General features: G+C 32.5%; 1 protein-coding gene across 1 annotated transcript in view; it reads left to right on the top strand.

Annotated features, from left to right (window-relative positions):
• The window catches only part of fdxr (ferredoxin reductase), a 20,857-nt gene extending 6,711 nt beyond the window's left edge, over nt 1-14,146 (top strand). The window contains exons 5-12 of the mRNA XM_042736007.1: nt 2,634-2,747; nt 2,831-2,932; nt 4,541-4,648; nt 4,863-4,947; nt 7,627-7,805; nt 10,117-10,259; nt 11,940-12,142; nt 13,279-14,146. Of these exons, the coding sequence (XP_042591941.1) occupies nt 2,634-2,747; nt 2,831-2,932; nt 4,541-4,648; nt 4,863-4,947; nt 7,627-7,805; nt 10,117-10,259; nt 11,940-12,142; nt 13,279-13,409 (1,065 nt within the window). The 3' untranslated portion in view covers nt 13,410-14,146. The remainder of the gene's footprint in view (nt 1-2,633; nt 2,748-2,830; nt 2,933-4,540; nt 4,649-4,862; nt 4,948-7,626; nt 7,806-10,116; nt 10,260-11,939; nt 12,143-13,278) is intronic.
• Nucleotides 14,147-15,052: the final 906 nt, after the last annotated feature.

Below are 15,052 nucleotides of genomic sequence, written 5' to 3'. Positions count from 1 at the left end.
ATCATCATCCACTAATCAAGTATAAAGTGTCACATGATCAAATGCAAAAAAAAAAAACCTGTAATCTTGCAAAATGTTATTAGAATATAAAATAATGGTTTCTATTTAAATATCCTTTAAAATATAATTTATATCTGTGATGCAATGCTGAATTTCCAGCATCATGACTCCAGTATAAAAGTGTCACATGATGCTTCAGAAATCATTCTAATATGCTGATTTATTATTAGAATTATCAATGTTGGCAACAGCCAAATATTTTTTTGGAAGCTGTGATACTTTTTTCCAGGATTCTTTGATGAATAAAAAGTTAAAAAGAACAGCATTTATTTAAAATATAAATATTTTTTAACAATATACACTACCATTCAAAAGTTTGGGGGTCAGTAAATTTTTATTCTTTCTTTTTTTTTGAAAGAAATTAAAACTTTCATTCAGCAAGGATGTGTTAGAAGTGATAGAAAAGATTTATATTGTTAGAAAAGATTTCTATTTTGAATAAATGCTGTTCTTTTTAACTTTTTATTCATCAAAGAATCCTGAAAAAAGTATCACAGCTTCCAAAAAAATATTTGGCAGTACAACTGTTGCCAACATTGATAATTCTAATAATAAATCAGCATATTAGAATGATTTCTGAAGGATCATGTGACACTTTATATGGGAGTAATAGCTGATATAAATTCAGCTTTGCATCACAGAAATAAATGATATTTTAAAGGATAATTAAATAGAAAACATTATTTCATATTGGAATAACATTTTGGCAGATTACTGTTTTTTTTCTGTATTTTTGATCAAATAAATGCAGGCCTCATAAGCATAAGAGGCTTTTTAAAAAACATTACAAGTCTTACTGACCGCAAACTTTCGAACGGTAGTGTATATATGACACTGGACCACAAAACCAGTCATAAGGGTCAGTTTCTCAAAGTGAGATTTATACATCATCTGAAAGCTGAATAAATAAGCTTTCCATTGATGTATTGTTTGATATGATCGAAAATTTACATGAAACATGATCTTTACTTAATATCTTAATGATTTTTGGCATAAAAGAAAAATCTAAAGTTTTGACCCATACAATGTATTTTTGGCTATTGCTACAAATATACTCCAGAGACTTAAGACTGCTCCAGGGTCACACATGTGTGTATATATATATATATATCTCAGAACTAGTATTTTCACCAGCTAAACATTTTTTAAATCAGTTATTTCTATCTTTTGCTGTTGTGTGTGAGTAGAAAATATCAGTTGTAAATGCAGGCTTGGTTTATAGTTGGTAAATACTGCCAGCCTTTCCAGTTTTACTTTTACATTACATGTACATTTAGTCATTTAGCAGACGCTTTTATCCAAAGCAACTTACAAATCAGGACAATGGAAGCAATCAAAATCAACAAAAGAGCAATGATATACAAGTCTCAGTTAGTTTAACACAGTACACGTAGCAAGGTTTTGTTTTTATTATATAATAAATAAGAAAACAGATAGAATAGAGCAAGCTAGTGTTAGAGGCCTTTTTTTGCTTTCTGTTAATCGTAATAAATAAAAACAAAACAGATAGAATACAAAAAGCTAGTGTTTTTTTTTTTTTCAAGCAGTAAAAAAAGTAAAAGTTTTGATTGCACAATCTAATTAGCCTCATGTGAGGTAAAATTATCTTTGCATTACATTAATAAATTACATTTTAAAATGCTTTAAATTAGAAAAAAACGTTATTTTAAATTGTTAGAATATTGCATAACATTACTATTTTTACAATAATAAATGCAGCCTTGACGAGCATAAGAGACGGACCTTAACCTTTTGAACAGTAGTGTGTATCCAGCTTTGTGCGTTTGTGAAAATAAAAACGTATAAACACAAAGAAAATCTACTTACACCTTCTTTAATACTTCTTTTGTCTTATATTCCTCTTCCAGTGTAAGTCATTGTTTAAATCACAACGTAAGCCTTTCATTATTGTTTATCGTGTGACGTCAGTGAAAAAACAAAAAGACAAGAATCTCCTAAAAGCAAGATAAGTGAATAGCACCTACAGCAAAAATGTGAAAAAGTGTTTTTCTTTTACAATATATCTAAATGAAAAAGCGAATTTGAGGCGATGTAGGGTCACTATTTTTTTGAAAAAGCTTGGGTTGTATACTAGCCAGAGTGTTTATACTAATATTTATATTTACTGTTATGCATTTGGCAGGGCCTTTTATCCAAGTGACTGATATTTCATTCAAAGTTTACATTTTATCAGTTTGTGCACTCAATATTTTTCTGATGTCCGTGTCTTGTTGCTACAGCAGTTAAAATTAATCTGAAGATGTTTACTGACCATGAATATACATTACCTGATGTGAAAGTATATTGCAAGATTTCTTTGAATTATGAGTTACTTCAAAGTCATATGACTTTCCTACTTAAGTAGAACACAAAAGAACAGTCTCAGAACTGTTTTTGCACACAGTGAAGATATATGTGGTTCAAAGACAAGATGTCTTTTTTACACAGTTTTTACGCTGAACCATATTGTAGTGGATGTCTTCTCTAAATCACTGCATGCCATATCAATTCATTTAATTTTGCACCATGTCTGTTCCTGTAATCATCCTCCTCTGCACCATGTGATTTTCCAGAGTTACGGAGCCGAAGGAAATCGTTCGATGGGAATTCCAGGTGAAGACTTACCTGGCGTTTTCTCAGCTAAAGACTTTGTCGGATGGTACAACGGACTGCCCAGTAATAAGGAGGTGCCTTTTCTTTTAAATCGCTTCAGATGTTTTGGTGTTTAATAACTCCTAAACAACCCTCTGTTATTTCCTTTGATCTCCAGCTGCGTCCAGATCTCAGCTGTGAGACGGCTGTGATTCTTGGACAGGGAAATGTGGCCCTGGATGTTGCCCGAATACTTCTGGCACCTGTAGAAATGCTGAAGGTCTGAGCCCAGTGTGTTTATTTCATCTAGATTGGAGAGAGTTATGATGCATGCAAACGTACCAGATGGTAATCTGTTTGAAGTAGTTCAGGGAATGATTTAACTCATGAATCAATCTCAAATTCACTGTTAATGGTTTGAATCAGTTAAATGACTCACTAACTTACTATATTGACTTACCGAATCTTCACTTCACTTCCATTAATAAAACTCAGGGTTTTTTTGGATGTGGATGTGGATCTTTACTAAAACACTCTGCATTGCTAGTGAATCTATATGTGACCCTGGACCACCAAACCAGTCATAAGGGTAAAAAATCCCGAAATTGGGATTTATACATCATCTGAAAGCTGAATAAATAAGCTTTCCATTGATGTATGGTTTATTAGGATCAGAGAATATTAGTTCGAGATACAACTATTTGAAAATCTGGAATCTGAGGGTGCAAAAAAATCAAAATACTGAGAAAATCACCTTTAAAGTTGTCCAAATGAAGTTCTTAGCAATGCATATTACTAATCAAAAATTAAGTTTTGATATATTTACAGTAGGAAATGTACAAGATATCTTCATGAAACATGATCTTTACTTGATATCCTAATGATTTTTGGCATAAAAGAAAAATTTATAATTTTGACCCATACAATGTTTTTTTTGGCTATTGCTAAAATCAATCTGAATCATGAATCAATCTTAATCTCACGTGTTAATGGATTGAATTGAGGGATTCACTTTTACTATATCGACTCGCTGAATGACAAGTTTCAGCATGTTTAACTCAGAATGAATCAATAATCGTTACTTTAAGACTGACAAGACGAGGCTCACATATGGATAACAATACATGTTCAGAGAAGAGTTTTATATTAATAAATTCATAGATAATGTTCAAAATTCCCTGCTGACAGAAACAGTTCACCCAAAACTGAAAATTTGCTGGAAGTATACTCGCCCTCGGACCATCCGAGATGTAGATGAGTTTGTTTCTTCATCAGATTTTGAGAAATGTAGCATTCTGTCACTTGCTCAGCAATGGATGCTCTGCAGTGAATGGGTGCCGTCAGAATGAGAGTCCAAACAGCTGATAAAAACATCACAATAATCCACATCACTCCAGTCCATCAGTTAACATCTGGAGAAGACCAAAGCTGCGTGTTTCTAAGAAACAAATCTATCAAGACATTTTTAACTTCAAACTGTTGCTTCCGGACAAAATCCAAGTCCATAATAATGCTTCATCCATTTTTCTTTTCACAAGATGTGAACTGATGGACTGGAGTGCTGTGGATTATTGTGATGTTTTTATCAGCTGTTTTGACTCTCATTCTGATGGCACCCATTCACTGCAGAGCATCCATTACTGAGACACTGATGCAATGCTACATTTCTCCAGATCTGTCCAGTGAACAAACAAGCTCGATGGCCTGAGGATAATAACATTTCCAGCAAATTTTCACTTCTGGGTAAACTATTTCTTGCACATGAGCTGATAACAACAATTAAGTTTCTGTAATGGCTCAGGAAAGTGCTTTTTCCACAGTAAACCACCCTTTCCTGTTGTGACTTTGATCATTTTAGTTTTCTATCCCCTCTAATCCGTGCTTGCAGGAAACCGATATTACCCAGAATGCACTCAAAGCATTAGCAGGCAGTAAAGTGCGAAGGGTTTTGATCGTAGGCCGACGAGGACCTCTTCAGATCGCATGTACCATCAAGGTATGACTCTCTTGCTTCACTCCCTCGAAGTGAATGAAAATCGTTGAGTGACAGCTGTGTATTTGGAAAATAAAGCGGAAGAACCTGTTGATTGAATGCATGGGAAAAAACAGTGTATTGCATAATGGAAAAAACCCTCATTACTTTGCAACTGATAAGTTTCGAAATGAACGTGTGAGGGTACAGGACTGTTTAGTTTTGTTTATCTCTTCAGGAACTCAGAGAGATGGTCAATCTGCCAAACACCAGGGCTGACATGCTGCCCGCTGACTTTGAGGGCATCGCAGAAGCTTTGAAAGGTAAAAATATTAAAATCAAAGCACTTAATTTACATAAAAATAACCCTCATGTTAATCCAAACCCCTGACGTTCATCAGTTAAACCTAAGAGGAGATTAAGAGGTTAATGCTGCTCTGTACATATAGTGAATGATGCTATGTTGAGCTCCAGAAATAAAAGCATAAAACTACTATAAAAGCCCTGCAGCTTGGTAAAGAACTCAAATCAATTGATTAAATGATGTTTTTAATTTGAGCAGATGTGTCCTCTCTTTCTCTACTCCTTTCATCTTTTCCTAAACCATTCCAAGGCCTCTATCCTTTCAGAAACTATATAAAAACACTAATGTACATCCAGACTAGATGAATGTGTGGCATTTCAAAGAAAACACGTTCAGGCTTTTTTACTCAAAACTTCAAAAGTTATACAAACTCAAACTGTTTTTTTCCCTGTTCGTTTCAAACATAACTCAGAATAATTTCTGTGAATCCTTTACAGTAGATTTATCGATTATGTTGCTATTTTTGGTAATGGTTATTGTAAATTGGTTTGATTTATTTTTTTATTTTTTTTTAGAAATTCATATTTTTATGCAACTGATGCATTAAATCAAAAGCGACAGTAAACACATTTATAATATTACAAAAGATTTCTTTTTCAAATAAATGCCATGCTTTTGAACTTTTTATTTGATCAAACAGTGTATCACGGTTTAAAAAAAAAAAAGTGTTTTTTCCCTAAAAATGCTAACGTTATCACATTGGACTAAAACGTACTGTCTTTGCTCACTTCACAAATAATTGTATAATTTTTGTGCTTTTTTTTTTGTGCAATTCCTATTCCCTCTTGTTACACCTGTAGTGTAAAAATGACCGGCTACAAAAAATTTCTTATAAATTACAGGTTATGCTATATTGTTAACAAATATAGGATTCAATCTTTTCACCAACTGGTTTTGTTTCAGTTAGCACAGGTTTTATTTTTTTTGGAACTAATTTATCATAGGCCTCATTAATATGAGCTTATGCACCTCCTAAATCTTAAGAAATCCTAAACCTAATTGAAATAAAATGAAAAATTTAGGGATTCTTAAAATCGCATGTACCATTAAGGTATGACTCTCTTGCTTCACTCCCTCAAAGTGAATGAAAACCATTTGAGTGACAGCTGTAAATTTGGAAAATAAAGTGAAAGAACCTGTTGGTTGAATAATGGAAAACACTCATGAAATATGATGTATAATTATGTTGTTTAATTGCAAGTGGAAAGTTTCGAAATGAGTGTCTAAGGCTGCAGGGAATAGAACTGTTTTGTTGATCTCTTCCTGGAAATTAGAGAGATGGTCAATCTGAGACATGATAACAGTTCCTAAATCGAAATCCAGAACTTAAAAAAAAAAGAGCGCATCACAAGAAGTGCATTTGGCAGCTGTACATAACTTCTATGTTTACTAACAAGCTGGAAAGATTGAGATAACAGTCCTTTTCTTTTCTGTCCCACATACTTTAGAAAACAACCTATAAAATACAGCAAAAAGCAGAAATTTTGTGAAATATTTTGTACTTTTTTTTTAAATAATTGTTTTTATTTAAATAGCTAGTCTTGGCAGTTTTCAGTATCATTACAAAAGCTATCTATTTTAGATAAATACTGTTCTTTTGAACTTTCTGTTCATTAAAGAATCCTAAAAACAAAACTGTACACAGCTGTTTTCAACATTGCTAATAATCAAAAATGTTTCTTGAGAATCAAATCAGAATCAGAAAGAGCTTTATTGCCAAGTGTGCTTGCGCATACAAAGAATCACAATAAACAAAAAAAGCAAAAAAACCAAAAAAAAAAAAAAAAGACAAATATTGTAAAATAAATCGGAAAATAAATAAATTGTATGAACAGTTGTGCTGTATTAGAATCAGCTAAATCAGCATATTAGAATGATTTCTGAAGATCATGTGACACTGAAGACTGGAGTAATGATGCTGAAAATACAGCTGCGCATCACAGAAATAAATTACATTGTAAAATATATTCAAATAGAAAATAGTTATTTATATTTTTTCAGAATATTACTGTTTTTACTGTATTTATGATCAAATAAATGCAGCCTTGGTCCGCAAAAGAGACTTCTTTTAAAAACAGTTAAAAATCAAGCTAAAACTTTTAAACGGTATTGTATCTCGCTAGATTGTTTGATCTGGAACTGTGCAGAACCACTCAAAAGTCAGATTTTCTAAATATTCACTCACAAATAATGTCCAGTGTTTACATGCATGAGGTCATTTTAGCTGAGCTATTTCTGAAGAAGCATTCCTGGTCTGTTTCTTCAGAAAAAAAGACTGATCCCACACTTTTATCCAACTTTGTCCATTTGTGAAAGTATAAACTTAAAAACTGTTCTTACAATCCCTTCCCTGGTTTTATACTTAAAAACATATTCCTTTTCAAATCATTGTCAATAAACAGCAGCCAGCTGTGACAACTTTCTCCATACAATGAGTGACTATTATATAGGCATTTCTGTATTCTGTAAGTCTTTTGAATAGGTCTTTACATTCCTTCTGGTATATAGAGGAACTTCCCATTACATTACATTACATCATAATAGATTCTTTGCATGTTTGAGGTTTAGCATGGGAGAGAATTAAAATGTTTCTGTGTGTGTGTGTGTGTGTGTGTGTGTGTGTGTGTGTGTTTATAAGACCTTCCCAGGCCAAGAAAAAGGCTGACAGAGTTAATGATGAAAGCCGCAAAGGAAGGAGGAGATGATAAAGCTGAGAAATGCTGGGGCTTTCGCTTTTTTCGCAGTCCTGTGGAGGTTATTGCAGGGGCTGATGGGAAAAGAGCTACTGGAATCCGATTGGCTCTTAATAAGCTTGAGGTAAACGATGAACACTTTACTATTCAATCCCATGAGGCCACGGTAGATAGATGATTTATGAACGGCAGTGATGTGATGCAGCTAATGCTAGTTGTTCATGTGAAAATCATAACATGGGGAATGTAGCACGTCCAGATTGCATTCATACTTCAAAGAATGCACTCTTTTTGCGGTCGCGAAGTGATTGCTTATTTAAATTACCTACTTAAGAGAGCACGGGATTTGGACGCAGCCCATGACTTCCAGTTGGTTTCCTAGGTCACCTGTATGGAAATTATTACATGGTTGATTGTATTTGTATGTGAAGTTAGTAATTTGTTAGTCTTATTCAGCAAAAAAGCAATAAAACCAACAAATATTATCTTAATAAATATTGTAATATATGTACACTACCATTCAAAAGTTTAGGGTCAGTAATTTGTTAGTCTTATTCAGCAAAAATGCATTAAATCGATCAACCAACAATTACATTAAAACATTTATACTATTACAAAACATTAATATTTCAAATAAAGAGTAATGATGCTGAAAAGTCAGCATTGATCACAGGAATAAATTACATTTTACAATATATTCACATAGAAAACCGTTACCTTAAACATTATATTATATATGAAATATTTCATAATATTAGAGATAGAGAGGGGAACATGCAAGACAGAATTGGCACGAATAAGTGAGCTCTGTCAACATTTGTAAGAGATCAAGGGTCATGAAAGGCTTAATGCAAGCTATTCATCTACATTATTTATTTCAAGCGCCTCAGAGATCAAAACAAATATTCCAGATGGACAAAATCATTGGTTTCATATGTTGCTTTTGATTTGCATGAATGGATTGCGAAAAGCGTCTAGACTTAAATTAAATTAGGTCTTTTCTCTTATTCCAAACACATTTGACCTCATAAATCCTGATTTCAGATCCTAAACACATCTCTAACCAATAAACCTTTTTTTTTCCCCTGTCTGTTTGGCCTGAGACTTTTGCACAGTACTGTGTATAGTTCTGAAACACATTATTAAGTGAATGTGAATTAAGCGATGAGTTGAACCAGCAGGACTGGCTCTGCCACACGCAGTTGTTTTTGTAATCTGAGCTCTAATGCTTTTGGAGTTCTTTGTTTTGAGAGCTCATTGCACACAGCATTTTTGTCTCATCTTAAATCTGGAAAGTCCTGAAAGTGAAGCATGATGATGTTATCAGATGTTTCGTCTGCCAGAACCATGATCACTCTTGCTTGATAAAAAAAAATGCTTTTTGTTTGGTGCGGAAGTCTGTGGTTTCTTCCTGTGTTAATTGTACAGAAACGATTACTACAGTGTTAATTGGATTCATGTCAATTTTATTTGTTCCTGATTTAGTCTAATACAAGTTTGTAATACAATGTGAGTAATTTATCCACATTATTCACTTTCATCAATCACAATACAAATATTCCAGATAAATTAAATCATTGGCACCATAGTTTCAGATCATATAAATACAGTGCAGTGAAAAGGTTTTGGCCCCTTCCTTTTTTTTAATTCTTTTTTTTTTTCATATTTGTCACACTTAAAAGATTCAGATCATCGAACAAATTTTTATATTACTCAAAGATAATGCAAGTAAATACAAAATGCAGTTTTTAAATGATTATTTCATTTATTAAGGGAAAAAAGCTGTTTAATCAACATGCTTATTCTGGCATGCACATATTAAAATATATAAAAGAATAAGGGAGTATATTAAATTTTATTGTTTTAAATGAGTAAAAATTCTTACTGACAAATGGACAAAACCTAGGATAGTGGCAAATTAAAAAAAAAAAAATGTAAAATTAAAACTAATTAGTATTTGGTGTGAAAGTATAATTAGTCTTTTAATATGTCATAAATTGATTTTTGTTGTAAATATGCCTGACAAGATTGTTACACTGAATGACATTTTAGTGCGTCTCTTCTGTAAATCAGGGGAAAGTGTGTGATATTTTTTTTTTTTTTTTTGAAAAACAACAGTTTAAAGCAGTATTACGCTTATTTTTTATGCTTAAATCTTTTTCAGTCTTTGACACACACACACACACATATATATATATATACTGTATACTCTGTGTTTTGAATCAATTGAAATAGAGAGCTCAATAGAAATTTTCAAGATTTTTTTCCCCAACTTCAGAGCATTTTGCAATGATTCTTTTAAATGAACCAACTCAAAACAATGATTTGTGTTATGTTACATCACTTAAGCATTTCAAAACAAGAAGCGAAAGTTGAACATGCAAGCTGAAATGAGCTGGATGTGAAGTCTGTGTGGTCTCTGTGTTGTGTCTCAGGGTTCGGGCGAGAGCGCACGTGCAGAGGTCACCGGTCAGCTGGAGGATGTGGACTGTGGTCTGATCATCAGCAGTATCGGCTATAAAAGCATTCCCATCGATCCCGCTGTTCCCTTTGACCCCCGAAGAGCCATCATTCCAAAACACATCAGAACAGAGCAGTAAAAAAAAAAAAAAAGAAATAAAATAAAAACAAAAGAATTCATAATCCACCAGCATGGCTCTAAGCCAGAAACCACAAGAGAGGAAACAAGAATGTTTATGGATGAGTTTCACTTAATTGCCTTACAAGGGCAGGAGACTTTTAAGTTCTAACTAATAGTTGCATATTTTATGGCTTTTTTTTTTTTTTTTGGCAGGATGTTTTGTCCCTCAAGTTTAAAATGTTCTTCGGCCGACTGCCAAACATTGTTTGACAAGTATAATTACTATAAGAAAAGGCAGTGTGCATTTATTTGAAAAGACTATTGTGTGTTCTTATATTTGGCAACAGATGTCTGTCAGTTAGTGGGAAACTACATTTAGTGGTCTTTAATTTTTGCCTAGCTGTATTAACACATATATCTCTATAAAGTGATGTGACCTGTGGCCAAGTATGGTAACCCATCTGACATAGAAAAAGCACACATCACTCATCTGAGAAAGTATATTTATTTCATCAAAAAAACAAAAAAAAAAAATAATAACAGTACAGACCAATTTTGGAAACATTACTATTTTTAATGTTTTTGAAAGAAGTTTCTTCTGCTCATCAAGCCTGCATTTATTTCATCAAAAATACAGAAAAAAAAATGTAATATTGTGATATATTATTACAATTTAAAATAAATTGTTTTAATAATTGTTTTTAAATTTATTATACTTTAAATTATCATTTATTTCTGTGATGCGAAGCTGAATTTTTAGGATCATTATCACATGATCCTTTAGAAATCATTCTAATATGATGATTCATTATCAAAGTTGGAAACAGTTCTGCTGCTTAATATTTTTTCAGAACATGTGATTTTTTTTTAGGATACTTTGATGAATAAAAAGTAAAAAAAAAAAAAAAGAAGCTATGTTTTTAAAAATATAAATATTTTGTGTAATAACCAATACTACACTACTGGTCCGTAATTTGGGGTCAGTCATTTTTTCTTTCTTTCTTTTTTTAAATAAAAATCAATACTTTTATTCAGCAAGGATGATGTGTTAAATTGATAAAAAGTGGTAGTAAAGAAAATATATTTATTAGAATAATATTATTAGAATGTTTATTTTTATTCTGAAAAAAGGGTTGGGGGGGGTTTGAAAGGTGCAGTTCTTTTTAAGTTGTTTTATTAATCAAATATATGAGACAGCAGAACTGTTTCCAACACTCATAATAAATCAGAATATTAGAATGATTTCTAATGATCATGTGATAGACTGGATGTTACATGTGACACTGAAGGCTGGAGTAAATGATGCTGAAAATTCAGCTTTGCATCACAGGAATCTATTTTTTTTTAAGTATATTCAAATAGAAAACTATTATTTTAAGTGGTATTAATATTTCACAATATTACTGTTTTTTCTGTATTTTTGATCAAATAAATTCATTCACATCCAAATGTTATTCATTGACTGCATGTTTCAAATTATCCAGAAACATTATGTGTGTTTATTATCCCAGAACAAACACACACACACACACACACACACACACACACACACACACACACACACACACACACACACAGCTGGAGCGGGGGAGCTATTGGGCCCTTGTGGCTTTGTGTGTACTGAAGATGAAAAAGAGATTAAATTTCCAGATGTTTGTTCACTCTCGCACTTATAGTTGTAATTGTCTGTGTTTATGTTTGGGCAGGTCTGTACTGCAGCGGCTGGGTCAAACGTGGACCTACTGGTGTGATTGCAACCACCATGAATGACAGTTTCGACACGGCACGCGTTTTGATTCAGGATATGGAGGCGGGCAAGCTGGATCTGTCAGTCAACAAACCGGGCGCTCAAGCGATCACTGCCCTTCTGCAAACACGAGGTCAGACACAGATACCGAAACCCACAGACTGCATCATCCTTACTAAAGTCAACCTAAAATGTGACTGAACAATGGCAATGTCAGCATACAAATGAGGCTCTCAACAGCTGCTGATAGAGTGTAGTTAAGAGCAGGTTTAATGCTTTTTATCAGTTTATTGGCACAATAGAAAATTTTAATTTGATTAAGTTCCTAAGTATCAAGTTTTTAAAAATAGTATCAGTATCAGATATGTATGATGGCACTGTAGTGCCACATTAGTATAACCAATCACCAAAAAATACAAGATTTTGAGGAAGGTTGTTAACATTTTTAAGAATAAATTTTGGTGAGGAAAATGATCTGACATTTATTTTGACATTGGAGATTAAAGGCATAATGTTGTGTGAAGGTCTGAGAAATATTGCAAGAAAAATATCACAAGGCATTAATACAAATCGTAGGGTTTTATTATTTTTAACATGGCATTGAAATGCTGAGCAAAGGCATTTATGCACTGAACGAAAAAAGTGAATACATTTATGCCTTAATACAAATTGTAGATTGTTCACATTTAAATGTTAATGTTTTTATTATTTTAACATGGCGGTAAAATTACCAATGTTTGTGTTAATAAATAAATGAACATTTATTTATTTATTTATAATTATTAATTGAATACATTATTACATTAACACAAATTGTAGATTTTATTTAATATGGCACTAAAATCAATTCATAAAAATTAAAACAATATATTATGCGTTAATACAAATTGAATTTGTTTTCCATATTATTCAAATTTGAAAGTTTTTATTGTTTTAGAATGGCACATAATGTCGAGTAAAGGCATTTTAACGTTAATTTAAAATAAAACTATTATTCAGCTGTAGATTATAATTATACAAATTATAATTACACACCAAGGCTCCTCTCAAGGTAAAATCTCGCAGTTGTTTATTGATATTTCTCCCATCCTCCAGTTTGTATGCATCTTTTTTCTGTGAGCTCGCTGCAGTGCATTCTGGGATTGTCTTTTTTTCTGAAGAATAGGTGTATTTTAATCCAAAGAATTTCTTAGAAAGAAGCCTTCCTTGGAATAACTTTCATGTTGAGACGTGCATCTGTGATCGTGTGTGTGTGATGTGTGTCAACAGGTGTGAGAACGGTGCTTTTTTCACAATGGGAGAAAATTAATGCAGAGGAGGAGAAAAGAGGCAAATTCCTGGGAAAACCCAGGGAAAAACTTCTGGATGTGGACGAGATGCTGAAGATCGCCTGGTCCTGAGAAGCGCTGCCAAGAGCACATCTGAACTCAATCTGTGCTGTCACAACCGGAAATCTGTTGATGTCATAAAAACAACCAAAAGAGATCTCGTTCATTTGTGGTTTTCACTTTTTTTTCCCTCTGTGGAACAGAAAAAGATAATGTTTGAAAGAAAGTTCTTGCTGCTCTTCTTAATACAATGAAAAATTTGAAATAACGATTGTGTTATTCACACAAACCTATCATATGACTTCTGGAAATATAGTGCACTATTGTGCAAAATAACATTTATGATGTTTTCTTGTGCACTGGTTCACTTCACTTTCATTGTATAATAAGCAACTGGGTGATTCTTCTAAACATCATCTTTTCATTTCCTGAGAATAAATCAAGTGTAATGATATGATGCATGCAGATAGTGGACTGACGCACGTTTCATGTCATTTGAGAACTGTTCTTTTAAAAGAAAGCTGTGCTGGATTTTATGCTTCATGCATTTGTTCACCAAGTACGGATTGTATCAGTAAAGAATCTCATTAATGAATTGTTTATCTTTGATGTCAGCACATGGACTTGAAATAATCACTAGCATTTCTCCTAAGTGTTCCTGATGTAATGTTGGACCAGTCGTTAACCAAATAGTTAACACAAATTGACATATTGTTATTATTGTTATTCTTGCCAGAATTAACATGTCTTTGTGAAATAGCTTGAATCCACACTGAAAATATTTTTACGTAATAAATAATACACAAGAATTCTGTTGGCACGCTGAATGTAATTTATGACTGTGTTGTTTTAACATTTCAATTATAAAGCAAGTAGTTCTGACCAGACAAAAAAAAAGAATGAATAATTATGAAAATATCTCTAGTCAGAGCTGGGTAGATTACTGATTTAAAATTACATGACAAAAATTGTAGTTAGTAACATAATCCAGTACATTACACACGTTTTAGGTTGTATAATCAGTACTTTTAGATTACTTTTGGTCTAACCCCTTTAATCACATTTAAATAGGATAATCTGATGTAAGAGTAAGAAAATCTATTCCATTTGTTGTTATTAACAACATGAAGTCCATTAAACATTATATTACGTCAAGGTTTTCCAAATTGGGGTTTGTGAAGGAACTGCTGTCGGGTTTATGAGTTTAATGAAAAGCTAATAATTAATTAAATCATAAGTCTAAAGTAAATTAAAATAAAACGTATTAACATATTCACATTGAAAACGTAAAAGATTTATGTATGTATATATACCCGTGTGGGCTTTATTCTGTGAAAACAACAGGCTGGATATACAGGTGCATCTCAATAAATTAGAATGTCGTGGAAAAGTTCATTTATTTCAGTAATTCAACTCAAAACTAGTGCTGTGTATAAAATAAATTCAATGCACACAGACTGAAGTAGTTTAAGTCTTTGGTTCATTTAATTGTGATGATATTGGCTCACATTTAACAAAAACCCACTAATTCACAATCAAAACAAAATACAATACAACACAAAAAAAAAAAAAAAAAAAAAAAAAAAAAAAAAAACATTTTTAGTGAACTTTTTTGTCCTTCTGTAGAGTATGTTCATTTACTGTACATGTACTCAATACTTGGTAGGAGCTCCTTTTGGTATAATTACTGCCTCAATTCAGCGTGGCATGGAGGT

The sequence above is a fragment of the Cyprinus carpio genome, chromosome B12, assembly GCF_018340385.1.
Source record: "Cyprinus carpio isolate SPL01 chromosome B12, ASM1834038v1, whole genome shotgun sequence".
Taxonomy (NCBI): Eukaryota; Metazoa; Chordata; class Actinopteri; order Cypriniformes; family Cyprinidae; genus Cyprinus; species Cyprinus carpio.
Note: the sequence above shows the minus strand (reverse complement) of the source record. Positions and strands in the feature narration are given on the sequence as shown.